Source organism: Echinops telfairi, unplaced genomic scaffold (assembly GCF_000313985.2).
Source record: "Echinops telfairi isolate 266 unplaced genomic scaffold, ASM31398v2 ScPeMD7_42;HRSCAF=159, whole genome shotgun sequence".
In the NCBI taxonomy this organism is placed as follows: Eukaryota; Metazoa; Chordata; class Mammalia; order Afrosoricida; family Tenrecidae; genus Echinops; species Echinops telfairi.
Genome location: NW_022103940.1, coordinates 4,913,983 through 4,938,551, shown reverse-complemented (window position 1 = coordinate 4,938,551; position 24,569 = coordinate 4,913,983). Strand labels below are relative to the sequence as shown.

The following is a 24,569-nucleotide window of genomic DNA, read 5'->3' as shown; positions in this document are numbered from 1 at the left end:
AAGGGTCACAGGGAAGAGACAAGCCAGTCAGAGTGCAGTGTAGCAATGATGAAACATACAACATTCCTCTAATTCTTAATTGCTTCCTCCCTGCCCCACTATCATTATCCCAATTCTACCTTACAAATCCAGCTGGACCAGAGGATGGGCACTGGTACAGACAGGAACCAAAAACACAGGGAATCCAGGACAGATGATCCCTTCAGGACCAGTATTGAGAGTGGCGATACTGGGAGGGTGGAAAGAAGGTGGGGTAAAAAGGGGGAACCGATTACAAGGATCTACATATAATCTTCTCTCTGGGGGACAGACAACAGAAAAGTGGGTGAAGGGAGACATCAGACAGTGTAAGATATGACAAAATAATAACAATTTATAAATTATCAAGGGTTCATGAAGGAGGGGGTAGTTGGGAAGGTGGGGAAGAAATGAGGAACTGATACCAAGGGCTCAAGTAGAAAGCAAATGTTTTGAGACTGATGAGGGCAACAAATGTACAAATATGCTTGACACACATGGATGGATGTATGGATTGTGATACGAGTTATACGAGTTCCCAATAAAATGATTTTTTCAAATGTGCTGAAGGTTCATACACGAGAATATACGGGATTCAATTTTTGTGCTAACCACATAATCTAAGATTGGAGGAAGACTAATTAACAATCTCTGATGTGCAGATGGCAACCTTGCTTGCAAAAAGCAAGGATTAAAAATCCTTGAAGAAAATCAAAAGTTACAGACTCCAGTAGGGATTGTACCTCAACATAGAGAAAACAAAATTCGTCACAACTGGACCAAGACAAGATTATGATAAACGCATTAAAGATTGAAGTTATTAAAGATTTCATTTTACTTGGATTTGCAATCAACGCTCCTGGAGGCAGTCAAGAAATTAAAGTTGTATTGCAATGGCCAAATCTGCTGCTCAAGACCCCTTTAAAGTGTTTAAGAGCAAATATGTCATTTTGAAGACTAAGCCACACCTGACCCAAGCCATGCTATTTTCAGTCATCTAAAATTCAACTGAATGGTAAATAATGAATGAGAAGATCAAAGAACTGATGCACTGGAATTATGGTGTTGGCAAAGAACAATGACACAGTACTGTAAACTGCCCCAGATACAGTCAGAATGCTACTTAGAAACAAGGTCAGAATACTTTGTCTCTATTATCAAGAGGGGCCTATCCCTGGAGATTATCATGCTTGCTAAGGTAGAAGGTCAGCAAGAAAAAAAGGAAGACACACAATGAAATAGACTAGCACAATGGCTCCAACAAGGAGCTTAAACATAGCAATGACTGGGAGAATGAACAGTACAGGACCAGGCAGCGATTTGTTCTGTTGTATACAGGGTTGCTAGGAGTCATAACTAACTAAATGGCACATAACAACAATATTATGAAGACATTGGAAAATCATTAGTTACAAGATAATTGTCCATAATAGTTTTATAATAAGGGAATAGACAAGGTATCAATTTTATATTACAGGGTTTTCTTCCATACTACGTTATTATATGACACAAAATACAACATAGTAAATTAAAAGGCAAAAACTTTACCTGGTATTCCTTTATCCAGGACAATAGTCCCGAAAAGCTAAAGCTGGCCCAGTTTCCTCCATAGTAGCTTCGCCTGTAACAATGAAAAACGAAAGTGAAAAAAAATAAAAGGGCATAAGACCAAGTCACAAATCTTCATGAATACAGTATCTTTCATCTTTAAACTCTCATTTTACCAGTAATGCTACTTCTGAATTCAAAAGAGAACACAAGGGCATGTACAGCTGGAGGAAGTAGTAGACTGAAAAGAAAGATGACTTCTCCAATTTTAAACGTCACTTTTCATAAGGAGTAACTCTATAGAAGGAGTTTTAAAAAGCACTTTGAGCTCCCTACAGCATTCTCAACTCATCACATGATACTGGTAATGTGATTGCGAACATCTTGGTATATGCATTGAGTGTATAACATGAATCATGAACATATGATTCTTAGATTTTTAAAAAATGATTTGGAAGAAAACTTTGACAGATTTCAGATAAAGCCAATGAATATAGCTAACTTTTCTATGTGCAGCTAAATCCACCACCATCATCTGTAAATTCATCCCACATAGGATGTGTGGGTATGAGTGTGTACGTGTGCATGTGGGTATACACACACATACATAACTGGCTACTTTAGATTTAGTAAGGAGTTCTGGTAGCACTGTGGACTAGGCATTGGGCTATTCACTAACCATAGGGTCAATAGTTCAAACCCTCCAGCCTTTCTGAGGTAAAAATTGTCTGTTGTAACCATTTAGAGTATTGGATACCCTAATAGGGTCACTCACTATAAGTCAAAATTGGCCAGATGGTATGGGTTGGGTTGGGTTTAGATTTGGTGAAATGTCCAGTGTCATTCTGAGGCTTCAGAGTCAAACACACATGTAGATCTTGGAAAAGCATTTTTCACATTAAGATATTGGTAGTAATAGGAACAAAATTCCTAATGATAACTGGGTGAGTTGTTCTTCACTCCAAAGTCACGAAAAGATCAGTTTCAGAGAACTGAGAAGTTTCCCCACTAGAATTAGATAAACCTTATGGAACTTGAATATTTGATTAACTTCATGAAGCAGGAGAGGTGTGGCTATTACAACTCTAAATCACGTACTGTATATTAGGCAATATTTGCAGAATTATTCACATTTACTGACTATGCTTGATGGATCCCTAAGTACACCTAATACTACCTATGACATCGACTTTGCTTCTGGGGCGAGGAAAAATTCTTGGTTTAGTTTGTTTTATATTTATATCTTTATTTATTTATTTATTTATTTTAATCAATTTATTGGGGCTCATACAATTCATCACAATACATAGATCAATTGTGCAAAGCACATCTATACATTCGTTGCCCCCATCATTCCCAAAATTCGCTTGCCTCTTGGGTTCCCGGAATCCGCTAATTTTCCTTTCCCCCCCCCCCCTTCCCTTCCTCCTCCCCTCTCCCCCATGCACCCTTAATAATTTATAAATTATTATTGTAGCTTATATTACACTGTCCAGCGTCTCCCGCCATCCACCCCTCTGCTGCCCGTCCCCCAGAGAGGAGGCCACGTGTGGCTCCCTGTGATCCATTCCCCCTTACTACATCCCCTTTCCCTCCTGGTATCGCCACTGTCAGCCCTGGTCCTGAGAGGTTCTTCTGTCCTAGATTCCCTGCGTTTCCAATTCCCATCTGTACCACTGTGCATCATCTGGTCTAACCAGGTCTGCAAGGCAAAATTGGGGTCCTGGTAGTTGGGGGGAGGAAGCGTTCAAGAACCAGAGGAAGGCTGTGGGTTTCATTATTGCTACACTGTACCCTAAGTGACTCATCTCCCCACTACCCCTCTGCAAGGTATGTCCAGTTGCCTAGAGATGGGCATTGGGTCTCCATCACGCGCCACCCTCATTGACGAGGATATGATTCCCCCTCCCCACCTTTGGTGTTTAAAGCCTGGTCCCTTTGGCCCTTCATGATCACACATGTTGGTGTGCTGCTTCCATGTGGACTTTGTTGTTTCCGAGCTAGATGGCCGCTTGTTTGCCTACAAGCCTTTAAGACCCCAGACGCTATATCTTTTGATTGCCGGGCACCATCAGCTTTCTTCACCACATTTTTTTATGCACACATCTGTCTTCTCTAATGTATTATCTTACATAGAAAAATCTTTAAATGAAATTTTAAAAACTTTAAATCACTTTATTGGGGACTCGTACAACTTTTATCACAATCCATCCATCCATCCATGTGTCAAGCACATTTGTACATTAGTTGCCATCATCATTCTCAAAACATTTGCCTTCTACTTGAGCCCTTGGTGTCAGCTCCTCATTTTCCCCCTCCCTCCCCATGCCCCGCCATGAACCCTTGATAATTTCTAAATTATTATTATTTTGTCATGTCTTACACTGTCCAACCTCTTCCTTCACCCACTTTTCTGTTGTGTGTCCCCCAGGGTGAAATTAAAATTTTTAATATGGGCAGACTTGAAAATGTTCAAGAGAAATTCTATTATCTTTTAATTACATTTTCCATGAACTTTTTGAAGGCAATTGCCCACTCAAAATGTTATTAAATAGGCTTGCAAAACTTTAATATATTTCACTTCAATCAATTGTTGATATGGGCCTGAAGAATAAGATTTTAGTATTTTACCACTAATCATTACTTTGCCTTAACAAAGGAAATAGTTAAATCAAACACCTGTGAAACCAGGTTTGTCAGTATAGATCATTATTTTGCTGATAGCTTGCTACCTCTCTGAACAATGCAAATTTATGTACTGTTATTAGGGGTTTCTTAGGGCACACAAAGCAATACAATGGTTTTTTTGGGGGGAGGGGGTTAGATTTCATTTTTTAAAAGGTAGACATAATTTGATCTACAGTAGCAATTCCAAACAGCGCTTGCTAACATCTTGGAACCAGCTATAGAAAGCTGTCTCTCTTGGGTTAGAGAAAACTGTGAAAAGAAATGATGCGCATTGATAGGCAGAGAAGGAATTGGAGAGAAATGTTAGAATTTGTGGTTTGTTCATAGGAACTTATACCTTCTTATATCCTTTGAGAATAATACACTTGTGCTATCCCTTCCCATCATCTAAATATAAAATTTATCAAAACTAGAAAACATCTTGATTGTTGGAGAGGGGAAAGCCTGTAATCACCATCTCAGTACATGTATTTTCTGGAGACATTCAGATACCTTTTTTTTCTTTTTAGAAAACTGACTTATAAGTCAACTGTTAAACACTAGTGCTTTCATTGTTTTATTTATTTGTCTGTTTGTTTGTTTGTTTTTGGCAGAAGATATTTACTTCTTCTATAACAACAAAAAGATTACCGTTTAGAAAAAATAGCTCTAAATAATCCAATAGAGACATATGTAATTCACACAAGAGGAACCCTGAGTAACCTAAAATGACATTTTAGAAGGCTCAATCTCATAATATCAAGGCAGAGCTCATTAAAATCACAATGAGAGATCATTTCACAAACATAGATTAGCAGAAAATAAATTCTAATACCTGAAAATGATATTGAGGAGTAGGAACTTTAGCACAATGCTAGTGGGGCTCTAAATTAAATAACCATTGTGGAGGTCAACTTGGCAATATCTCACACAATGTAAAAAGTGCACATCCAGTGTCCCTATGGCCCCATCTCCAGATAAATACCCTAGAAACACAAGTGTTTAAATAAGTTGACTGCAGTTTCATTTATTTTTATTGGCACCATTTCTGGTTTCTGAGGCTTGAAAACAAATACACAGAATAGTTGAAAGATTTATATTGCTCGCACTTAGCTAAACATGTCATCTCTAGAAAAACTGTGGTTTTATTTGGCACTCTTTAAAAAACTCAAATATTTTAAACATTTGGTAAGTTGGAGCTTGCACATTTGAACTAGTAGCATGTGTTCCAGAATAACATCTCAAGTTACCAAATTTCTTGTAATTCTTTCAATAGAATAAATTTTTTGAAAAAGTTCTCTTTTGATTCTGTACTTTATTGTGAGTTAAGGTAAAATAATCAAAGGCAAAGTTATTATTATAGTTTACACCCTTGTAGATATAATTTTATAATAAAAAATGTGTACTTTTATACTTATTAAAATACTGTATACTGCTGACCATTCCCTTAGTATTATGTTAAAATTTCTTTTAAAATATTTTTTAATTCACCTTCAGGTCATAAATCAGTAGAACTGACAAATGGTTGAAAATATCAACATCCAAGTTAAGTTTTTATAAATACATACACCAACTTAGAAACAATAAATCTGTATCATAAAACCAACATTGGAAGTAGGTAAATGGTTTTTTAGGGCACACGAAGCAATAAAAAGTACCAATAAATCAGACTTTTCCCAAAATGAAAATCATCTCCTTAAAATACATTCTTTTTTAAAATTGAATACACTAGCTGCAAACAGGGGGAAATATTCATAAAACATATCTGACAAAAACCTGGTATCCCAAATATATAATCAACTCTTTTGCCTCACCAATAAAACATATATTCAAGTTTTTATATAAGCCAAAATGTTGAGCAGACACTTCACAAAGAATGGTATGCTAATGGTTAAGAAGCACATGAAAAGATGCCCAACATCATTAATCATTAGATGTGAATGTTAAGACATGGCTACACTGTCACCAAAATCACAAAAATTTAAAACTGACAATACCAAGTGTTGGAGTGGATAGTTAAAACTCTCATACATTTATGAGACTGTAACCTGATAAACACCCTGCAAAATGTCTGAGTGTCTCGCAATCTCATACAAAACTACACATACACGTACTCTATGACCCAGTACATCAATTCCTAGTTATTTCCACACAGAGAAAAACATGTTCACAAAATGTTACACAGGTTCTAAAATTGATTGTGATGATGACTGTACTATTGAATTGTATGGTTTGTGAATTGTATGCCAATAAAATAGTTTAAAACAGCAGTTTTCAACCTGTGGGTCATGACCCATTTGTGGCTCAAGCAACCCTTTCACAGGGGTCACCCCATTCCTAACAGTAGCAAAATTACAGTTATGAAGTAGCAACGAAAATAATTTTATGGTTGGGGTCACCACAAAATTAGGAACTGTATTAAAGGGTTACGGCATTAAGAAGGTTGAGAACCACTGATTTCAGAGAAAGAGTTACACACTCCTTCTCATCGTAGCCTTCCTTATTCATAATAGCTCCAAATAGCCTTGAACTGCTAACAATTCAGAAATCCATTAACGTAACAGATATGGAACTGTCATACAATAGATATACTTCAATATGACAAAGAATGAACAACAACGAAACTATTATAAGTGAAAGAAGGCTTTTCCACACAGAGTCTATATGCTATAATTTTATTTATATGAACTTCTAGAATAAACTAATTAATCTATGGTTGAAAAAATATCAGAATAGTGGTTTCCTATACATGTGGAGGTAGGAGAAATTGACTGTGAAGGGTCATAATAGAATTTTCTGAAGTAATGGTTCTTTATCTAGATAAGATTATTAGTCACAAAAGTGTATGTAATTGTCAAGACTTTTCCAATGATACATCTAAGGTCTGTAAATTTGACGGCATACACATTTTGCAAAAAAAAAAAACAACCAACTAACTATATATAGATCTCTAATTAATGATTTCATGGTGAAGTATTCAAAATGAACTTATTGGATATGTGCAACTTTGAAATGCATAAAACGGTAAGGTACAATGGTAGGTAGATAAAAGGATAGATGGATAATTAAGTGATAAAGTAACTGTAACAAACTTTTAAACCTAAAATTAAGCTACTGGATACTTAAGTGCTCATGATATATTTTTTCAGCTTTTCTGTATGTTTGGAAATAACAATAAAATGTTGGAAAATTAAAAGTTGTCTGAGTTGCCACACACTAGCCATAATGTGTCAATTTCCTCATCATAGTGCTAACTGGATCTACTATTTTTCCATTTACTCCCATTTATTACCTTTCCTGTTAATGTGTTCTAACATTAGTATTTGGTCATCTCACCCAATTATGTATATAAAAGTTGAAATATAATCTTAATTATTATGGTCTTTCTGACAAAAGAAAATAACACACTACCAGTAAGCTACTATAATACTTACGTAGATTTTGACTAAGTTCATTTTGGTGTTTGCAGGGTTCTAAATATTGCCTATAATATCTCTTAAAGAAGAAGTCACTGTTTAGATATCAAAATTAATATCAAATAAGAAGAAAATCAACATGATATTCTGATATGCTCTCTGGAACAATACTTTAATGGAAACAGTAAAAATTAGAGCCCATCAAATATTTTCTCAAAATTTACTTTAAAGAACAGAACTCTTACATTCAAAATTTAACTTATGATGCAAGATGATTATCTCTATTTCCAGGAACATTATTTCATATACTGAAAAAAACTTTCTTAAAACCAGAGTCTCTGTAGAACTAGAAAATAAGTATTCACATTATTTAATCGGCATACATAAAAGCGATGTCTGTTTAAGGTGATCTAAATTTCCATAATGGAAAAGTGGGCTAAAATTTTCAGATCTGTTTTGGAAGATAGCAAACACAGAAGCAAACAAAGAAGAGCATCTGCAAGTTGCAGAGAGAGGAGAACAGGTAGGGCACTTGCTTTGAAAATCCAGAAACTTGACCTGGAACTGTATACTGCAACATTTTTTTCTCTTTTTTATTTATTTGCTGGCTCTTTTAATTAAAAAAAAAAGTTTATTGCTTTTCATCCTGGAAATCCCAGAACTCAGCAAACAGACAAAACCTCTCTGGCTCCACCTCCTTCCCCACACCGGTGTACTGGGAGTACCTATCTCCCTTCCTTCTGACCATAAGCCCCAAGCTCACCCACCTAACCCCAATAGCCCACTGACCCCCAGGACTCCTGTGTGGAGGATGAATTGCATGGCCAGGCTGGAGTAGAATCCCTCACAGTACAAGCAGTGTAATTTCCCATTTGTTTAGATCCCCCACACCACATCAACCCTTTTTCCTCTGAGCCCCTCCCCCCTATGAATGCCTAATGACCACACTGAACAGACAGATCACTCACTGTTCCCTGAGAACTAAGGAAGTGATAGCCATCACTGAAACCAAGGACAATTTTTTTTTTTGCTCCTAGGCTTATATCCTCCCTCTATTATATAGTAGGTTGATTAATGCTCCCTTTAGACTCATAAGGGCTCTCAATTTGAGCTAGCAACCCTGGCAGTTACTTGCCCTCTCAGGCTGACCATGCCCACCCCAGAAAGATTCCTTTCTTTGGGACGGAATCTACCAGAATATCACACACCTACCCTGAAGGAACCAGGCCTCCCCCAAAGTAAAGGCAAGCTCTTGGTTCCTAGCCGCTACATCCTCTTACTTTATAAATTGATCTGTGCCCCCCACTAGGTGACCCTCTCCAGGAAAGGAGCAGGAGGGTCAGACACTCCCACCACATTCCTTTCTCCTAGAGCAACGAAGGTCACCAAGGCCAGCTCCTGGGAGAAGAAACCAAAAGGAAACAGAGTGGCCCTTAGATAAGGATCTAGGATTTTTAGCTCTCAGAAATCCCAAACCCAAACTGACATATATCTTCCTTTCTTCTGCCCCTCAGTCTGTGCATACATCTTTCATTCTATCATAGGCTGAATAGTTTACACTTTGGAACCTCACCACAAACATAAGGCTGCACTCAACTCCCGAGCAGGACCAGAAAGGATGGACCCCTGGGCACGTTCCTTCCCTGAGGAGCACAATAGGGCACCAGTCCCTCCTCCTGAGGGAAGAAGCCCAGAGTGGAAACTTAGAGAGTAGCCATAGGTCAAGGATCTATGGATTTTTACAACTCAGAACAATAGAGCCAAGATACACAATTCTATCCTCCCCCGCCCTCCCCAGCTTCTTTCACTCTACCAGAAGCATACCTCACTCATCACTCCCCTCGTCCCCACTCTCCCTTTCCTAGTGAAACACACTTCTACATTTACTAATATGTACTATATTACACCTCTTAAAAGCCCTTTCTACAATATATTAAAAATTATTAGATTTACCCAGAAAACCATCTATTATTACTACTATCATTTATCCCCCACATGTGCTCCAATCCCCCCACTTGTCAGAACTACCCAATTCTATTACTTCTTCCTCATCTCCATACAATGTGATTTTCAGTTCCTACTAGCTCCACTGTCAAGTTCCACTCCACAACCCAGCCTACATACTACTTACAGCTGCACCACCATGCTGCAGAAACAATGAACAGCAGTAACCACAAATATATGTATAACAACAGAAAATTACCCAAACTCAATGGAATATACTGAAAAATAAGTCCTGAAATTACCAGAAATAAAATATAAAAGAATGATATTTAAGACCCTAATAAGAGACTTGGGGACCAACCCTGAAAACGAAGGAAGAAATCGAGATACTAAAAGCCTGAAACGCAGAAGCTAGACAATAAATAACAGAAACTCCCAACCAAGAAACGTCCAGGACCTTCACAAGGGAATTCTACCAAGCATAGATATATGAATGGATTTGAAGTTCACACTTACTTCTTGCCCCAATCTGACAAGAATCAGTTTTTATGACATGGCCCGGCTGGAAGCTCACCTACATGAAGAGGTCATTGCAAATATGAGTGCTATAGCAAAATAAGGCAAAGAAAATAGCTGGTGCCTAGTTATTATTAGAAAGAAGACGGTTTGGGATCTTAAAAACTTTTCTTCGAGCAAGCAGCCATCCGAATGAGGCTTCAACTGGGCCCACCACACTGAGGCAGCACCAAGCATGTGTGATCAAATGTTTGTGAATGATAAAATCCGAACGTGAAGGATGGAATAGTATGAGAGCTTAAATTGCGGTGAGGGTTCAAAATCCATTTGCTGGATTAAGCCACCGGACCATAGACCACGGATGTGAATAGCTTTACTATCATGTAGGTGTTTTTTGTTTGTTTCTTTTCTGTATTTTGTTTTTCTATATATAAAATCCAGGATGCGTAGACCTATGGAGGCAGAGATTGCATTGATAGTTTATTGAGGAGTGTGGTAGTTGAATGATTTTGTGTCAAATAGACACTCCTGGCTAGGGTTGAAGTCAAACCAGGGGAAACTAGGAACGTCCCTCTCATTCTACCACTTTGACTTCCTGCTTGCAAGGACTGACACTGAACCTGAGAGATACCAGTGCCCTGCCAAGTTTCCACAAACTTTGGATCCACCCAACTGTACACCCACCGGCCTGTGATCTTCTAGCATTTTGCATCATTGCATGTGGCTGCGTGAGTCTGGGGAGGGACTTATGGACTAATATCCAATTCAAGGACTTGAGATGGAGTGGGCTGTGATTCATTCTTCAAATATAATTACTTCATGATACAGAGCTCTTTCTTATACATAGATGAGTGTCACTGATTTTGTTTCTCTAGACAACCCAGCCTATCACAAAGGGTTGTGGTAGGGAAGGTTGGAAGGAGGTGGGGGGCTGATGATAATGGATAAAAAAGGAAGTAAAATTCCTGAGGTTGTTTGTGGAGATGATTGTATGGCTATTATTAATATGTGATCTGTTGAAATGTATGCTATGTGAAATAAGCCCAATTAAACTATTTTTTAATAAATAAAAAGTAAGTTTTTCACCTACAATAGTAAAAATAATAAATGGAACAATTTAATTTTCAAAGTCAGAAAAGTTCAAAAGTCAAAATACGAAAATAAAGTTATTTGTTATATAAAACATTTACTTAAAGTACATAAAACTATATTTTAATACTTTTAAAATCTAACAAACTTTACTCAGAGTACCACCAAAGGTTTTGCCAGACACAGCACAAGGAAATGAATTACATACCTGTCTTCATTAACAATAATTTTAAAAATAAGAAAAAGCAGAATTGAAATAATATCTCAAAATCACTCTCAAACTTCACATAGTATTTAATTTGTAAGCAATATTACTTGCCCAATGTCTACTAACAGAAAATAAATGGGTAAGTGGGTGGAAAGTTGAAACTATGTAAGACTGAGCATGTATCTATTAATTATAACCAACTAATAATATCCTAAGAGTCCTAGTGGTACTGTGGGTTAAGTATCAGTGCTTCAAACATCTAAGTGGAGAAAAAAGATGAGGCTGTCTTTTTTTCCCCATTGTTTCTGAAAATATGACTGTGTTGAATTTTTAGCAGTATGCATAGACAGCTACACAATGCTAAACTCCATCCCATATTTAAAAAGTACCATATATACTCGTGTACAAGCCGAGTTTTTCAGTACATTTTTAATGCGGGTTTTGTGGTAAAACTACATGCCTCAGCTGATATTCGGGTCGGCTTTTACTCGAGTATACACGGATATGAATGCCATCTCATTCTGTAAGCAAGTATAAGAATCTTGACAAAAGATGTACCTATTGACAACCAGGAACATTCCTCTAATAGCTGGTTTAATTATTAAAATACCCAGAAGTTGAACAAACTTTTTGGCAGGTAGTCAATTGAGCCCCAGCTTACTCAACAGATAAGAAACACATCTCAACTTCAAGAACGCCTATTCTATACCCATTGTTCTTAAACATCTTTTCCTTGAAATAGTAGTAATACCGCCTTCCACTGATGGCATTTTAAATTTTCTAAATTGTTTTCCCAACTATTGTGTTAGTCCGGGTAGATTAGAGAAACAAATTCATAGATACTCATATGTGTATTGGAAAAAGCTTTATATAGAGTAATTATACATTAAGAAAACATCCCAGCTCAGTTCAGATCAAGTCCATAAGTCTAATATTAGCCCATATGTCCAATAATATACAATACTAGTCTATAAATTACTCTTTAGACTCATGCAGCCATGAAATAATGCCAAAAGCAGGAAGATCCCAGGACAGTGGGTGGAAAGTCTTGCAGATCCAGTGGCGGTAGAAGCATCTCAACACTGGCCGGGGTCTCCAGGTGGCTCCTTTAGGTCCAGGGCTCTAGTGTAGCCCCATGTGTCTTCTCAACAGGAATGTCCCCCAGGAAGTGAGCATGTGTCCCGCCTCCAGCAAGCGTCTCCTCCTTACCGTCTCTAAATGAGGTCATAAAGCTGCAACTTGATTGCTAGGCTAAACTCTACCCCTTCACTCTTACATCTCAAAATGACAACAGATTATGTAACTACCACAACTATTTTATTAAGAATTCTAGCAATCCTTATCGCTTCTCGGCCTTTTGGCTAAGATCAAGTGAAGAATTCTAGCAATCCAGCGAGGCAATTTTTTTAAAATCATTTTGGGGGGCTTGTACAATTCTTATGACAATCCATACATCCATCCATTGTGTCAAGCACATTTGTACATTTGTTGCCATCATCATTCTCAAAACATTTTCTTTCTACTTGAGCCATTAATATCGGCTGTTCATTCCCCACCTCCCCACTCCCCCCTCCCTCATAAACCCTTCATAATTCATAAATTATTATTATTTTGTCATGTCTTACACTGTCTGATGTCTCCCTTCACCCAATTTTCTGTTGTCCGTCCCCCAGGGAGGAGATTATATGTAGATCCTTGTAAAAGGTTCCCCCTTTCTGCACCACCTTACCTTCACTCTCCCAGTATCGCCACTCTCACCACTGGTCCTGAAGGGGTCATCTGTCCTGGATTCCCTGTGTTTCCAGTTGCTATCTGTGCCAATGTACATCCTCTGGTCTAGCCAGATTTGTAAGGTAGAATTGGGATCATGATAGTGGGGGGAGGAAGCATTTAAGAACTATAGGAAAGTTGTATGTTTCATCGTTGCTACCCTGCACCCTGACTGGCTCGTCTCCTCCCCGCCACTCTTCTGTAAGGGGATGTCCAGTTGCCTACAGATGGGCTTTGGGTCTCCACTCTGCATTCACCCTCATTAACAATGATATGATTTTTTTGTTCTTTGATGCCTGTGTGACCACGAGGTGTTGAAGGGATCAGGTATCAGGCATCAAAGAACAAGGTATCCTTTGATTTCTTGACTGCTTCATGAGTATTAATTGTGGATCCCAGTAAAATGAAAGCTTTGACAAGTTCAATCTTTTTTCCTGTCCCTTATTACAAATTCACCTCTTTCAAATTGTTTTTTTTTTTTATGCTAGGGTTTGTCCCCATCAAATATGTCCCTATTAACTCACCCAAAATGTAACTACTGTAGTATGCACTTCACAAATCAGTTGAACAATGAACACTTAAGGGAACAAAAGCCATCTTGAGGGACTGGAGTGAAAACGAACATATATATATATATATTTTTAATGCTGGCTTAATTAACATTAGGGTACAGGAGGAATATGCATTGACACTATATATTTTGAGCTTGGCATTCTGCATTAATTAACTCACATAAGCCTCATAAGAATCCTAAAAGAATGGTGCTATTATTAGAACCATTTTACTATTCAAACAAACAACCAAAAACCCTGCTAGGTTCATCTTGTCCAATTCACTCAGATAGAAAATGATAGGCTCTAAAATTGTGAACACCCAATCTGTAGAAAGCTATGGAGGACAATGGGAGCCCAAAACCTATCAGCAGAGTAGTAGCTAGTTGCATCAAGCCTCTGGCAGAGCCCTCTGGTCATAGTAGAAGAATTCAAACAGCCGAATTCTCATACAGAGATTATCGTAAACTTGATCATGGTGGATGGAACTATGGTAGAACATGATACCTGGTCAGATGGCCTCCCTCTTGACCCAAACTGAATTAGCTCTAGGTTTAAATATTTCTTGCTTGTTTCATCACATAAATTTCCCCCTCTGACTTATTTTATTATTGCTGATGGTCTTTTCCTTCTTACTCTTTAGTTTTATTTTTATCTCTTTTTTTCTTTGTTTCATTTTGTTTGTTTTTTATTGTTTCTGTTACGTTCCCTGGCTTACTAAGCACAGAGGAATGGATGCATAGAGACAATAAATGATGCAATCGCTTATTGGGTATTGGGGGGGGGGGATTGTGGAGCAAATAATGAATGCGGGAGGGGGGCAGTGCACTAGAACTGAATGTGATGAGGTCTATACAGCTCTTTTTGAAAGTGATTTAACTATGGAAGTATATATGTGAATTTTGTATCAATAAAACTGAAAATAGAAAGAAAAGAGTAACTATTATATCAGAGCTGATTTGTTTTAAAGAGTTTTTAAAACAAAATCAATTAATATTTACATTGAGTATTTTTGTTCTTTCATTACAGAAATAGGCATCAGTCTGAAAGATTTTACTTAGCACTACATATTTACAGTTAATTGTCAGGGAGGGGGGGGAGAATATAAAACTGATCTGACAGACAACTGGACATCTGAGGGGAATCCATGATCCATTACATTATTAAGCCACAAATATTTGCCTCAATAAGAGATCAAGTAACTATTTCAATAAAAGAATTGAGGGAGAAAATGATCCTCAAAAAAGTCTCCCCAGAAGTTAGTCAATTAAGGACTTTAGTAGGCTGTCCCACCCACTGCACCCTCCTACCCAAAATCTAAATGATGTCCCTACCATGCCCTTGTAGCAATTGTTTTTTCCTTCATAAAATAAAATGTGTTCATATGTAATGTCTCTCTCTTCTTCTAGACTCCAAGATACATCATGAAGGCAGTCTATTTTCTCTACTTCTTTACACGCAAGGTTTAACAAAACACATAACCTTATGTAAATAATACGTATATTTCTTGAGACATTGTACTTTTTGAAATGTTAAGGTCTCCTACCTCAATGCCACAATACTGAACAAAGACATAGAGGAAAGGGGGGTATTTTACCATGCCAAGTATATAACATAGACACTGAGTGCAGAAAGCCTACACTATTAGCAAAAAAATGTCTTAGAAGAAGTACAGCCAGAATGTACTTTAGAAGTTAGAATGGCAAGGTCTTATTTCACTGACTTTGGACTTGTTCTCAGAAGAAACCAGTCCTTGGAAAAGGGCACCATGCTTAGTAAGTAGAGGGTCAGCCCAAGAAGGCCTTCAACAAAAGGGATTGACACAGTGGCTGCAACAGTGGGATTGAATATAAGAATAATTGTAAGGATGGTGCAGGACTGGTGATGTCTTATTCTGTTGTGCATATGGTCACTAAGAGTCAGAATTCACTCAAAGTTCCTAACAATAACAAAAATAACTACCACCAGAGAGCTCTGGAAAAAATTTTCTAATTCTTCCTTAAATGTGAAGAAAGTACCAGAAATCCTCAGACAGTGGGGTATCAAGCTACACTTGGAAATAATTATCAGTCAGAGCCCTACACCTCCAAAGAAATCCATTCATTGGGCTACATTTTCCTAATACATTCCTCGTGTTGCTATTAATGGTCTTCAAGTTCATTCCAATTCATAGGAAGACCATGTGTGCAAAATAGAAATACTCCATGGGATTTTTATGACCTTTCAGACCAGACCTATCTTCTAAAGAGCCTATGATCAAAAAGCATGGCCAGTGAGTCAAACCCATCTGATGTAGGGTTTCCAGACTCTAAATCTTTACAGGAGGAAATAGACTCAACTTTCTTCCATGGAGCAGTGGGTTGGTTAGCATACTAGCGAATACCCCAATAACTGAAAGCCCCACCAAGGCATCTAAAGATGGGTTTAAGCTGCCAGCCTTTTGGCTAGTTATCAAGTGCTTAACTATTTCTGCCACGCAAGGACTCCAAATTTACTGCCATCAAATCCATGCCAACTCAAAGAAATCCTGTAAGACAGGGTAGGACTTCCCTGTGGGTTTCTGAGACTGTAACTTTTTCCCTCCAACAATTTTATTGGCATGTAATTCACATATCACAAAATTCAATAGTTCAATCACATCAAGAAGAGTTGTATAATTATCATCATAATCAATTTTAGGATATTTTCTTCATTCTTTTTTTTCAAATCATTTTATTAGGACCTAATCCAAACATCATACCATTCCCATAGTTCAATCATATCAAGCAGTATTGTACAATCAGTTTCAAAATATTTTCCTCCTCCTTGTACTACTTGATATCAGCTCCCCATTACATTGCTCTCTACCTCCCCCACCGCATCCAGCAGGAAACTTTATTCTAGTTATTGTCTCTATAGATTCATCCATCCAGGGTTTCATATACAAAAAAACATATAGCAAAGAAGCAAGAAGGCTACTAACAATGACAAAATATAACAGAGGGAATCCCCAACAGAAAATATTAAAAATCAGATCAAGCACAAAGTATATCAAAGGGGAGATCAGATGACAAGGTTTTAACCATTCACGTCAGATGTATCATTTGAATCTACTATAGTTGTCTCTGCAATACTCTCTGATCACCAGGTTACTCCCATCCCTCAATTATGGTTAGAGAGAAATCAGCGGAGGCTTATTCCCTGGGTAGATCCTGCAAATGTATTTTGGGCTTCCACTGTCATCCACACCCTTCTGCACATCAGAACCTCACAATGTAAGCTCTGATACTACTGTTTCCTTTTGATTAGGATGATGTAATTTACAATCCTAAAATCACAGACGTTGGTGTGCTTCTTCCATGAGGGCTTAGCTCATTAGAGACTATAACTCTTTACGGGAGTACAAAAGCCCATCTTCTCTCTCAGAGCAGTGGGTGTTCTCAAACTGCTGACTTTGCAGTTAGCAGCCCAACCCGTAACCACTATGCCACCAGGGTACCTATACATACCCAGATGACCTCATTTGTGTTTGGATTTTTATCAAATATCAATTTATTTTTAAAAGGGTTTTTTGTTGTTATTGTTCCTCGCTGATTGGTATCATTACATGAAATAATTTATTGTTACTGAAAAAATTCATTTTATATTTTCACTCATGGAGTCATTCTTCTATCATGAAATGTTATAATTTTAAGTCTTTCAAATAGAAAATGCCAAACTATCTATGGTCTCTGAAGAATGGTATGTGAAAGGAATAACTGTATATTTTTATACACACACCTAGGGGTTTCAAAATGCATGGAAAAATGGAATTAATAGATAACAGAATTTTTCTATGAACTTTTAAAAGTCCACTAGTATTGCTGTTAACTGCCATCAAGTCAGTTCTGATGCATAGCAATCCTAGGTACAACAGAATGAAATACTGCCTGGTCCTGCACTGTGCCCACAATTACTGGGTTTGGGCCTATACTTGCAGCCACTGGACAATCAATTTTGTTGAGTAATTTCCTTTTTTTTTTTTTTTGGCTGACCTACTTTACAAGCCATGATATCCTTTTCCAGGGACTAGTCTCTCCTGATAACAAGTCCAAGTACTTCAGTAGATATCTCACTATTCTCACTTTTAAAGAACATTCTGGCTGTACTTGTTCACCGCAGATTTCTTTCTTTTCCTCAAAGTCTATGCTGTTTTTATTAGATGTCACTGAGTCAGTTCTGACTCATAGTATCCCTAAGCACAACAAAACAAAACACTGCCAGGTCCTGTGTCACCCTAACAATCATTGTCACATTTGAGCCTACTATTTAAGCCAGTGTCAATCCATCGCCTTGAAAGTCTTCCTCTTTTTTGCTGACTTTACCAAGCAACCTTTTCCAGGTTTGTTCTGGCAGTCTATGGTGTTGTCAATATATTCTTCACCAACACTTAAGGCAAATGCACCGATTCTTCTTTGGTCTTCCTGATTCATTGTCCACTTTGACATGCATATGAGGTGACAGAAAGTATCATGCCTTGGGTCAGAGTACCAGTCTTCAAAGTGATATCTATGCTTTTCAAAACATTTAAGGGATCTTATGCAGTACATTTGTCTGATGTAAATTATTTGATTTCTTGATTACTGTTCAATGGGGAATGACTGTGGATGCAAGCAAAATGAAATCCTTGACAACTTCAATCTTTTTTCTGCCTATTATGATGCCCATTGGTCCATTTGTGAGGATTTTTATTTTCTTTGTATTGAGATGTAATCCTTACTGAAGGCTACAGTCCTTGACTTTCATTTTTAAAAAATGTTTAAACTCACTGATTGACATTGAGTTGATGCCAAGTCATAGTAACTCTATAAGACAAAATAGAACTGCCACTGTGAGTTTCTGAGACTCTGTTAGGAGAGAAGAAAGCCCTATCTTTCTCCCCGACTGTCATATGCATGTGCTTAAAGTCATCTGCATATCTCAGGTTGTTAAAAAATGTCTTCCTCCAATCCTCATGCAAGCATTCTTCTTCATATCATAGGATTATTTGCTGGGCATACACACTGAATTAAGTATGGTGAAAAGATACAACCCTGACAGACACCTTTCTTGTGAGGAAACCATGCAGTATTTCCTTGTTCTTTTTTATAGAATTGCTTCTTAATCTACATACAGGTTTTGCATGAGCACAATGAAGTGTTCTAGAATGCGCATTCTGCTCAATGTTATCCATAGAACATTATCATGCGCACAATTGAATGCCTCTGTATAGTCAATAAGGCACAAGTAAACACCTTTCTGGTATTCTGTGTTTCAGCCAAGGTGCAGTTGACATTCGCAAATGATACCCCTTGTGCCACGACCCCTCTGGAATCCAGCCTGAACCTCTGGCAGCTCCCTGTCAGTGTACTGCTACAACCGGTGCTGAATTATCTACAGTCAATGCACTCTACAAAAGAACAACAGATTTTGCATTTATTAAGACATAGCTGGCACATTAAAACAGAGCCACTTCTTTTACAATTTGGCAGAATTTCATTTAAATCTTCCTAGAAAATTGTATGGCAAAACACCAAGAAATTATAATTTTGAATACGATTAGCTACTCTTATTGGAATGGGTAGATTATTGTTTGTGAATCAACAAAAGTTATACTTAGTATCCTACACTGGGCAGCTCTACAACCATCAAACATTACCAATTAAATAGCATGCAAATGTAAACAGTGGAAAATGACTAAAAGAAATAAAGGTATCCCCATAAAGTAATAATAGGTACATGCAAATAAAAGGTGCTCGATGTGCATATTTGCCTGCTGTTATTCTTATAGATTAAAGCTCATTTAATAGACAATGTTTTAATGAAAGATAGATTTTAAGCAGTATAAGAAAAGTAGCATTATTTATTCTACAGTATAAAAAAAAAATCTCCAGTTAACTTTCTACTGGCTACCCAAATACTACTAATTGATGGAGGAATGGGATGCATTTTACTTACGTCCCTACCATATTAACTTTTATTAAGGTATGGGGTTATACAAGAATAAAACCAAACCAAACTCACTGCCATCAAGTCATTTCCAACTCATAGCAATTCTACAGGGCAAAGTAGATTTGCTCTTGTGGGTTTATCGCAGCGGTTCTCAACCTGTGGGTCATGACCCTTTCGGGGGGTCAAACGAGCCTTTCACAGGGGTCATCCGATTCACTACAGTAGAAAAATTACAGTTATGAAGTAGCAACGAAAATAAGAGGAACTGTATTAAAGGGCCGTGGCATTAAGAAGGTTGAAAACCACTAGTTTATCGGAACAGAAAGCTTCATCTTTCTCCCGTGGAGCAGTCGATGGGTTTAAACTGCAGACCTGGTGGTTAATAGCCCAATGGGTCACCCACTAGACCACCAGCACTAACATCAAAATCCAAAAAAACATGTACATAAAAAAAAAAACATGTACAAAATGCTGGAGAGGATGCAGTGAGGTTGGAACCCTCATACATTGTTAGTGGTACTATAAAACAGTTCAACCAGTGTGCAAAATGATATGGTAAAAGAAATACTATATGGCAATTGAAATACCATATGACCTAGAATCCCTCTACTGGGTACATACCTTAAAAAAAATTAGAACCCATGTTCACAGCAGCACTATTTAGAATATCAAGAAGATAGAAATATGAAAAAAATAAAAATAAAATATGTAGCTAGCCTTTCCTTGTATAATCTCATTTTCTCAACTGTGTTTTAAATTCTATGCCATCAGCTAAATTAATGACAGGTGTTAACTTGGGTGAAGGTAATCTACAAGAGGGAAATGGGAGAAAAATGAGAGAAGCAGAGTAAGCCATTGTGAGATTTAATAAGTAGTTAAATACAAATATGATGATCTAATTTGTAAACCCTTTCCTAATTTACAATAAATTTTCATTATTGAATAATATAATTAATATTACACACAAGTAAAATTTTGCTGAAGATGACACAAAATCATTGCAGCAGTGTAACGTCAAAGAACTGTCAGAAAATTACAAGTTTCAGAATGAGGGATAATTGCTGATATCAGATGTATCATGGCTAAAAGCAAAGGATACCAGAGAGATGTTTACTAGTGTTTCATCGACTGGACAAAAGCTTTCAAACGTATGGATCATAACAAAATACTGAAAGGAAATAGGCATTCCATAACAATTGGTATACTGTCATTTCCTAAAGACATGTTTTTAGTCAAAGCGTTCAGGGTACTTTAGACTTCTTGCTTCGATACTATCAATACTTCATCATATACCTCTTGAAATTTCAGTGTTGGCCAGTTCTTTTTTGTATAGTACCTGTATTATTGAATCTTCTTTGGATCCTTGCATGTTATTAACTATTTTGCCCATGGAATCCACCAATATTTCCACTCAAGGGTTGAACATTTTTTTCAATTAATATAGCTTAGGATATGCTGAAATTTTCGGACTCCACCTCTTTGCACATTGCATTATAATATCCTTCTTAGTCTTCTTGAGTTGCTCTTGGAAATTTTTTGCTCAGTTATTTTACTTCATCATTTCTTCCATGTACTTTATATATGCTACATTCAAGAGCAAGTTTCAGACTCTCTTCTGACATCCAACACTTCACTCTTTTTGTCTTCCTGTTTTTTTAATGGCCTTTTGCTGTCTTCATGAATGATGTTCTTGACATCATCCCACACTGCATTAGGTCTTCTGTCCTTCTTGTTCAATTAATCAAATCTATTTTTTAAATCATTTTATTAAGGGCTCATACAACACTTCTCACAATCCATACATACATCAATTGTGTAAAGCACACCTGTGCATTCATTGCCCTCATCATTCTTAAAACATTTGCTCTCCACTTAAGGTCCTGGCATCAGCTCCTCATTTTTGTCCCTCCCTCCCGACAACCCCCTCCCTCATGAACGCTTGATAATTTATCAATTATTATTTTGTCATATCTTGCACTGTCTGACGTCTCCCTTCACCCACTTTTTTGTTGTCTGTCCCCCAGGGAGGAGGTTATATGTAGATCCTTGTAATCGGTTCCCCCTTTCCAACCCACCCTACCTCCACCCTCCTGGATTCACCACTTGCACCACTGGTCCTGAAGTGATCATGTGCCCTGGATTCTCTATGTTTCCAGTTCCTATCTGTACCAGTGTACATTCTCTGGTCTAGTCAGATCAAATCTATTTTGAGATAAACCTTAAATGCAGGTGGGATACACTCAAGGTCATATTTTGGCTCTTGTGTATTTGTTTGAATTTTCTTCAACCACAACCTGAATTTGCAAAGGAGCAATTTAATTGATGGTCTATTCCACAACCAACAACTATTCTGATTTGGATGATGATATTGAACTCCTCCATTGTCTCTGTCTGCTGACATAATCACTTTCATTCCTGTTTATTCCATCTGGCCAAGTCCATATGAATAGTTACCATGAAAGTTGCTATAAAAATCTATTTATAATGAAGAAGTAATTCATCTTGCAAAATTCTATCTAGTTTCATTTCTATCAAAAGTCCATAAAGTCCAACTATAGTTCTTTCCTGTTTCCAACTTTTGCATTCCAACCATGAATAATTATCAATGCACCTTGATTGCACATTTGATCAATTTCAGATTGAAAAACATGGTAGAGTGCTTCAGTTTCTTCATCAGAAGCTTTAGTTGTTGATGCTTAAATATGACTAATAGTTGTACTACCTGAAACTCCTTGTAGTCGTATAAATACCGCATATACTCAAGTATAAGCTGACCCAATTATCAGCTGAGGCACCTAATTTTACCACAAAAACTTCATTAAAAATGTGCTAAAAAAACTCAGCTTATACACAAGTATATGTGGTATATTTTTTAAACCAATGCTTTTCAATAAATTTGTATAGTTATAAAAAATGTGATAGATATAAGCACACTTAAATCTGTATTAAAAGTAGCACAGAAACATTGCAATAACAAAGAAACAAAACAACATAAAAATGAAAGCGCAAACCCACAAGTATCAATAGCAAAACTAATTGTTAATGGGTTAAACTCACCAAAGAAGAGACTGAGTAGCAGACTGGATAAGAAAATAAGATGTATCCAAACTCTGAATACAAGAAGAACAATGTAGCCACAAACACAAACATACATGAAGAATCAAAGGATGGAAAAAATGTTTCAAGCTAATGGCAACAATAACATAAAAGGAGGAGTGAGTATCTCCTCAGCAATACTGGAGCCACCACTTGTCTGTCAGTGATGGCTTGTGTGCTGCTGTGATGCTAGCAGCTGTCAGTGGTATTTCCAATACCAGCAGTCACCCAAAAAGGGAACAGGTTTCAGCGGAGCTTCCAAACTAAGAAGAGAAAACAAAAAAAGACTTGGCTCCCCACTTCAGAGGAAGAAGGCACTGAAAAACTTATGCATAACTCAGAAGCATTTTCAAACACTGAAAGCGTAAGCAAGAGAAGCAGAACATTGTCAGAAATATTTCTGGCAGATGGGGCCCTCAAGTCCAAAGGCACTCGAAATGTGACTGAAGAGGAGATGATTTCTTAGAGGGGAGTTGACCCTGGCAATGTGATTCAGGTACAGCCTGTGGGACTGGAGTCTTCGGGATCTTCATTTGTTGATGAGGCAAACTCAATGTAAAGAGAAACGGTTGCAAAAATGTTCTAATGATTAGAACTTGGAATGTGCTTAGTATGAGTTTGGGAAAATTGAAAGTGGTCAAAAATGAAACGAAATGCATGAAGATCAACATATTAAACATGAGTACGCTTGAAAGCATCTATTTGACAGACCTGGAGCAGTTACTGTCTGCTTTAAGGTTTCCTACAGATACGAGAGAAAATGTCCTCGTGCTTCCTGTCTGTCTGCTTGTGGCAGCTGTGATTGAATACGGGAATACAGTAAAAAAAAAAAATTAGTGAGCTGAAATGGACTGGTATTGGCTATTTTGAATCAGAAAATGGTATGATTCGCCATGTAGGGAACAACACAAGAGAAATGATATGGCAGTCATGGTCAGAAAGGATCTTGAAAAATCCAACATAAAATACAATGTTATCTGTGATTGGATTTTATCTGTCCGCCTTGAATAAAGAAGACCAAAGAAGAATCAATGCATTTGAATTAGGGTGCTGGAGGAGAATATTGAAAGTACCATGGACTGTTAAAAGGACAACAGGACAGAATTTTTTAAGTGAAAGAAACAGAAGAAAGCCCTGAATGATGTGGGATACTATCAAGGGAAACAACCTACATCTCAATGGGATACAGAACAAAAATAAACAAAACAAAACAAAAAAAACTACAGCAAAAATAATACACCAAATCATGGGGAAAAAATTCACCAATATCACAAAGGAGGATAAAATAACTATTCAAGAAGCTGGTAAAACTCCCAATAGGATAAATCAAAAATAATTATAACACAACATACTTAAATGCTCCAATTTCAAGAAAAGGAGAGAATCCTCAGGGCAGCTAAAGAAAAGAGAACTGACACCTACAACATTTCAAAAAAAAGAATTCTTCATGACCAAAAGGGATTCGTACCAGGGATACAAGGATAGTTAAATGTTAAAAAACAATCAATATAATCTACAACATAAAGAAAATAATGATTAAGAACCACATGATTAATATCAATAGATACAGAAAATAGATTTTAAAATATCCATAACACTCATTTCTGATTTTTAAAAAACTCAATAAATAGGAATAGAAGGTAAATTCCTCAACATAATAAAGGCCATATACGAAAATCTAATGGCCAATATCACACTCAATGGGGAAATACTGAAGACATGTCCCCTGAAAACGGGAACTAGACAAGGGTGCCCCCTCATCACCACTCTTTTGCAACATCATGCTGGAAATCTTAG

The 24,569-nt window shown here is 37.2% G+C and overlaps 1 protein-coding gene, 1 non-coding gene and 1 pseudogene across 2 annotated transcripts in view; 2 read left to right on the top strand and 1 right to left on the bottom strand.

The window, feature by feature from the left end:
- The window catches only part of CHM (CHM Rab escort protein), a 243,664-nt gene that overhangs the window by 202,590 nt on the left and 16,505 nt on the right, over positions 1-24,569 (bottom strand). Inside the window, exon 4 of the mRNA XM_045290565.1 lies at positions 1,567-1,639. Within this exon, the coding sequence (XP_045146500.1) occupies positions 1,567-1,639 (73 nt within the window). The remainder of the gene's footprint in view (positions 1-1,566; positions 1,640-24,569) is intronic.
- LOC115869742 lies at positions 12,748-12,925 on the top strand (annotated as a pseudogene).
- LOC115869735 lies at positions 23,465-23,594 on the top strand. Its single transcript, XR_004046348.1, has one exon. It is a non-coding gene; the product is annotated as a small nucleolar RNA SNORA31 (small nucleolar RNA).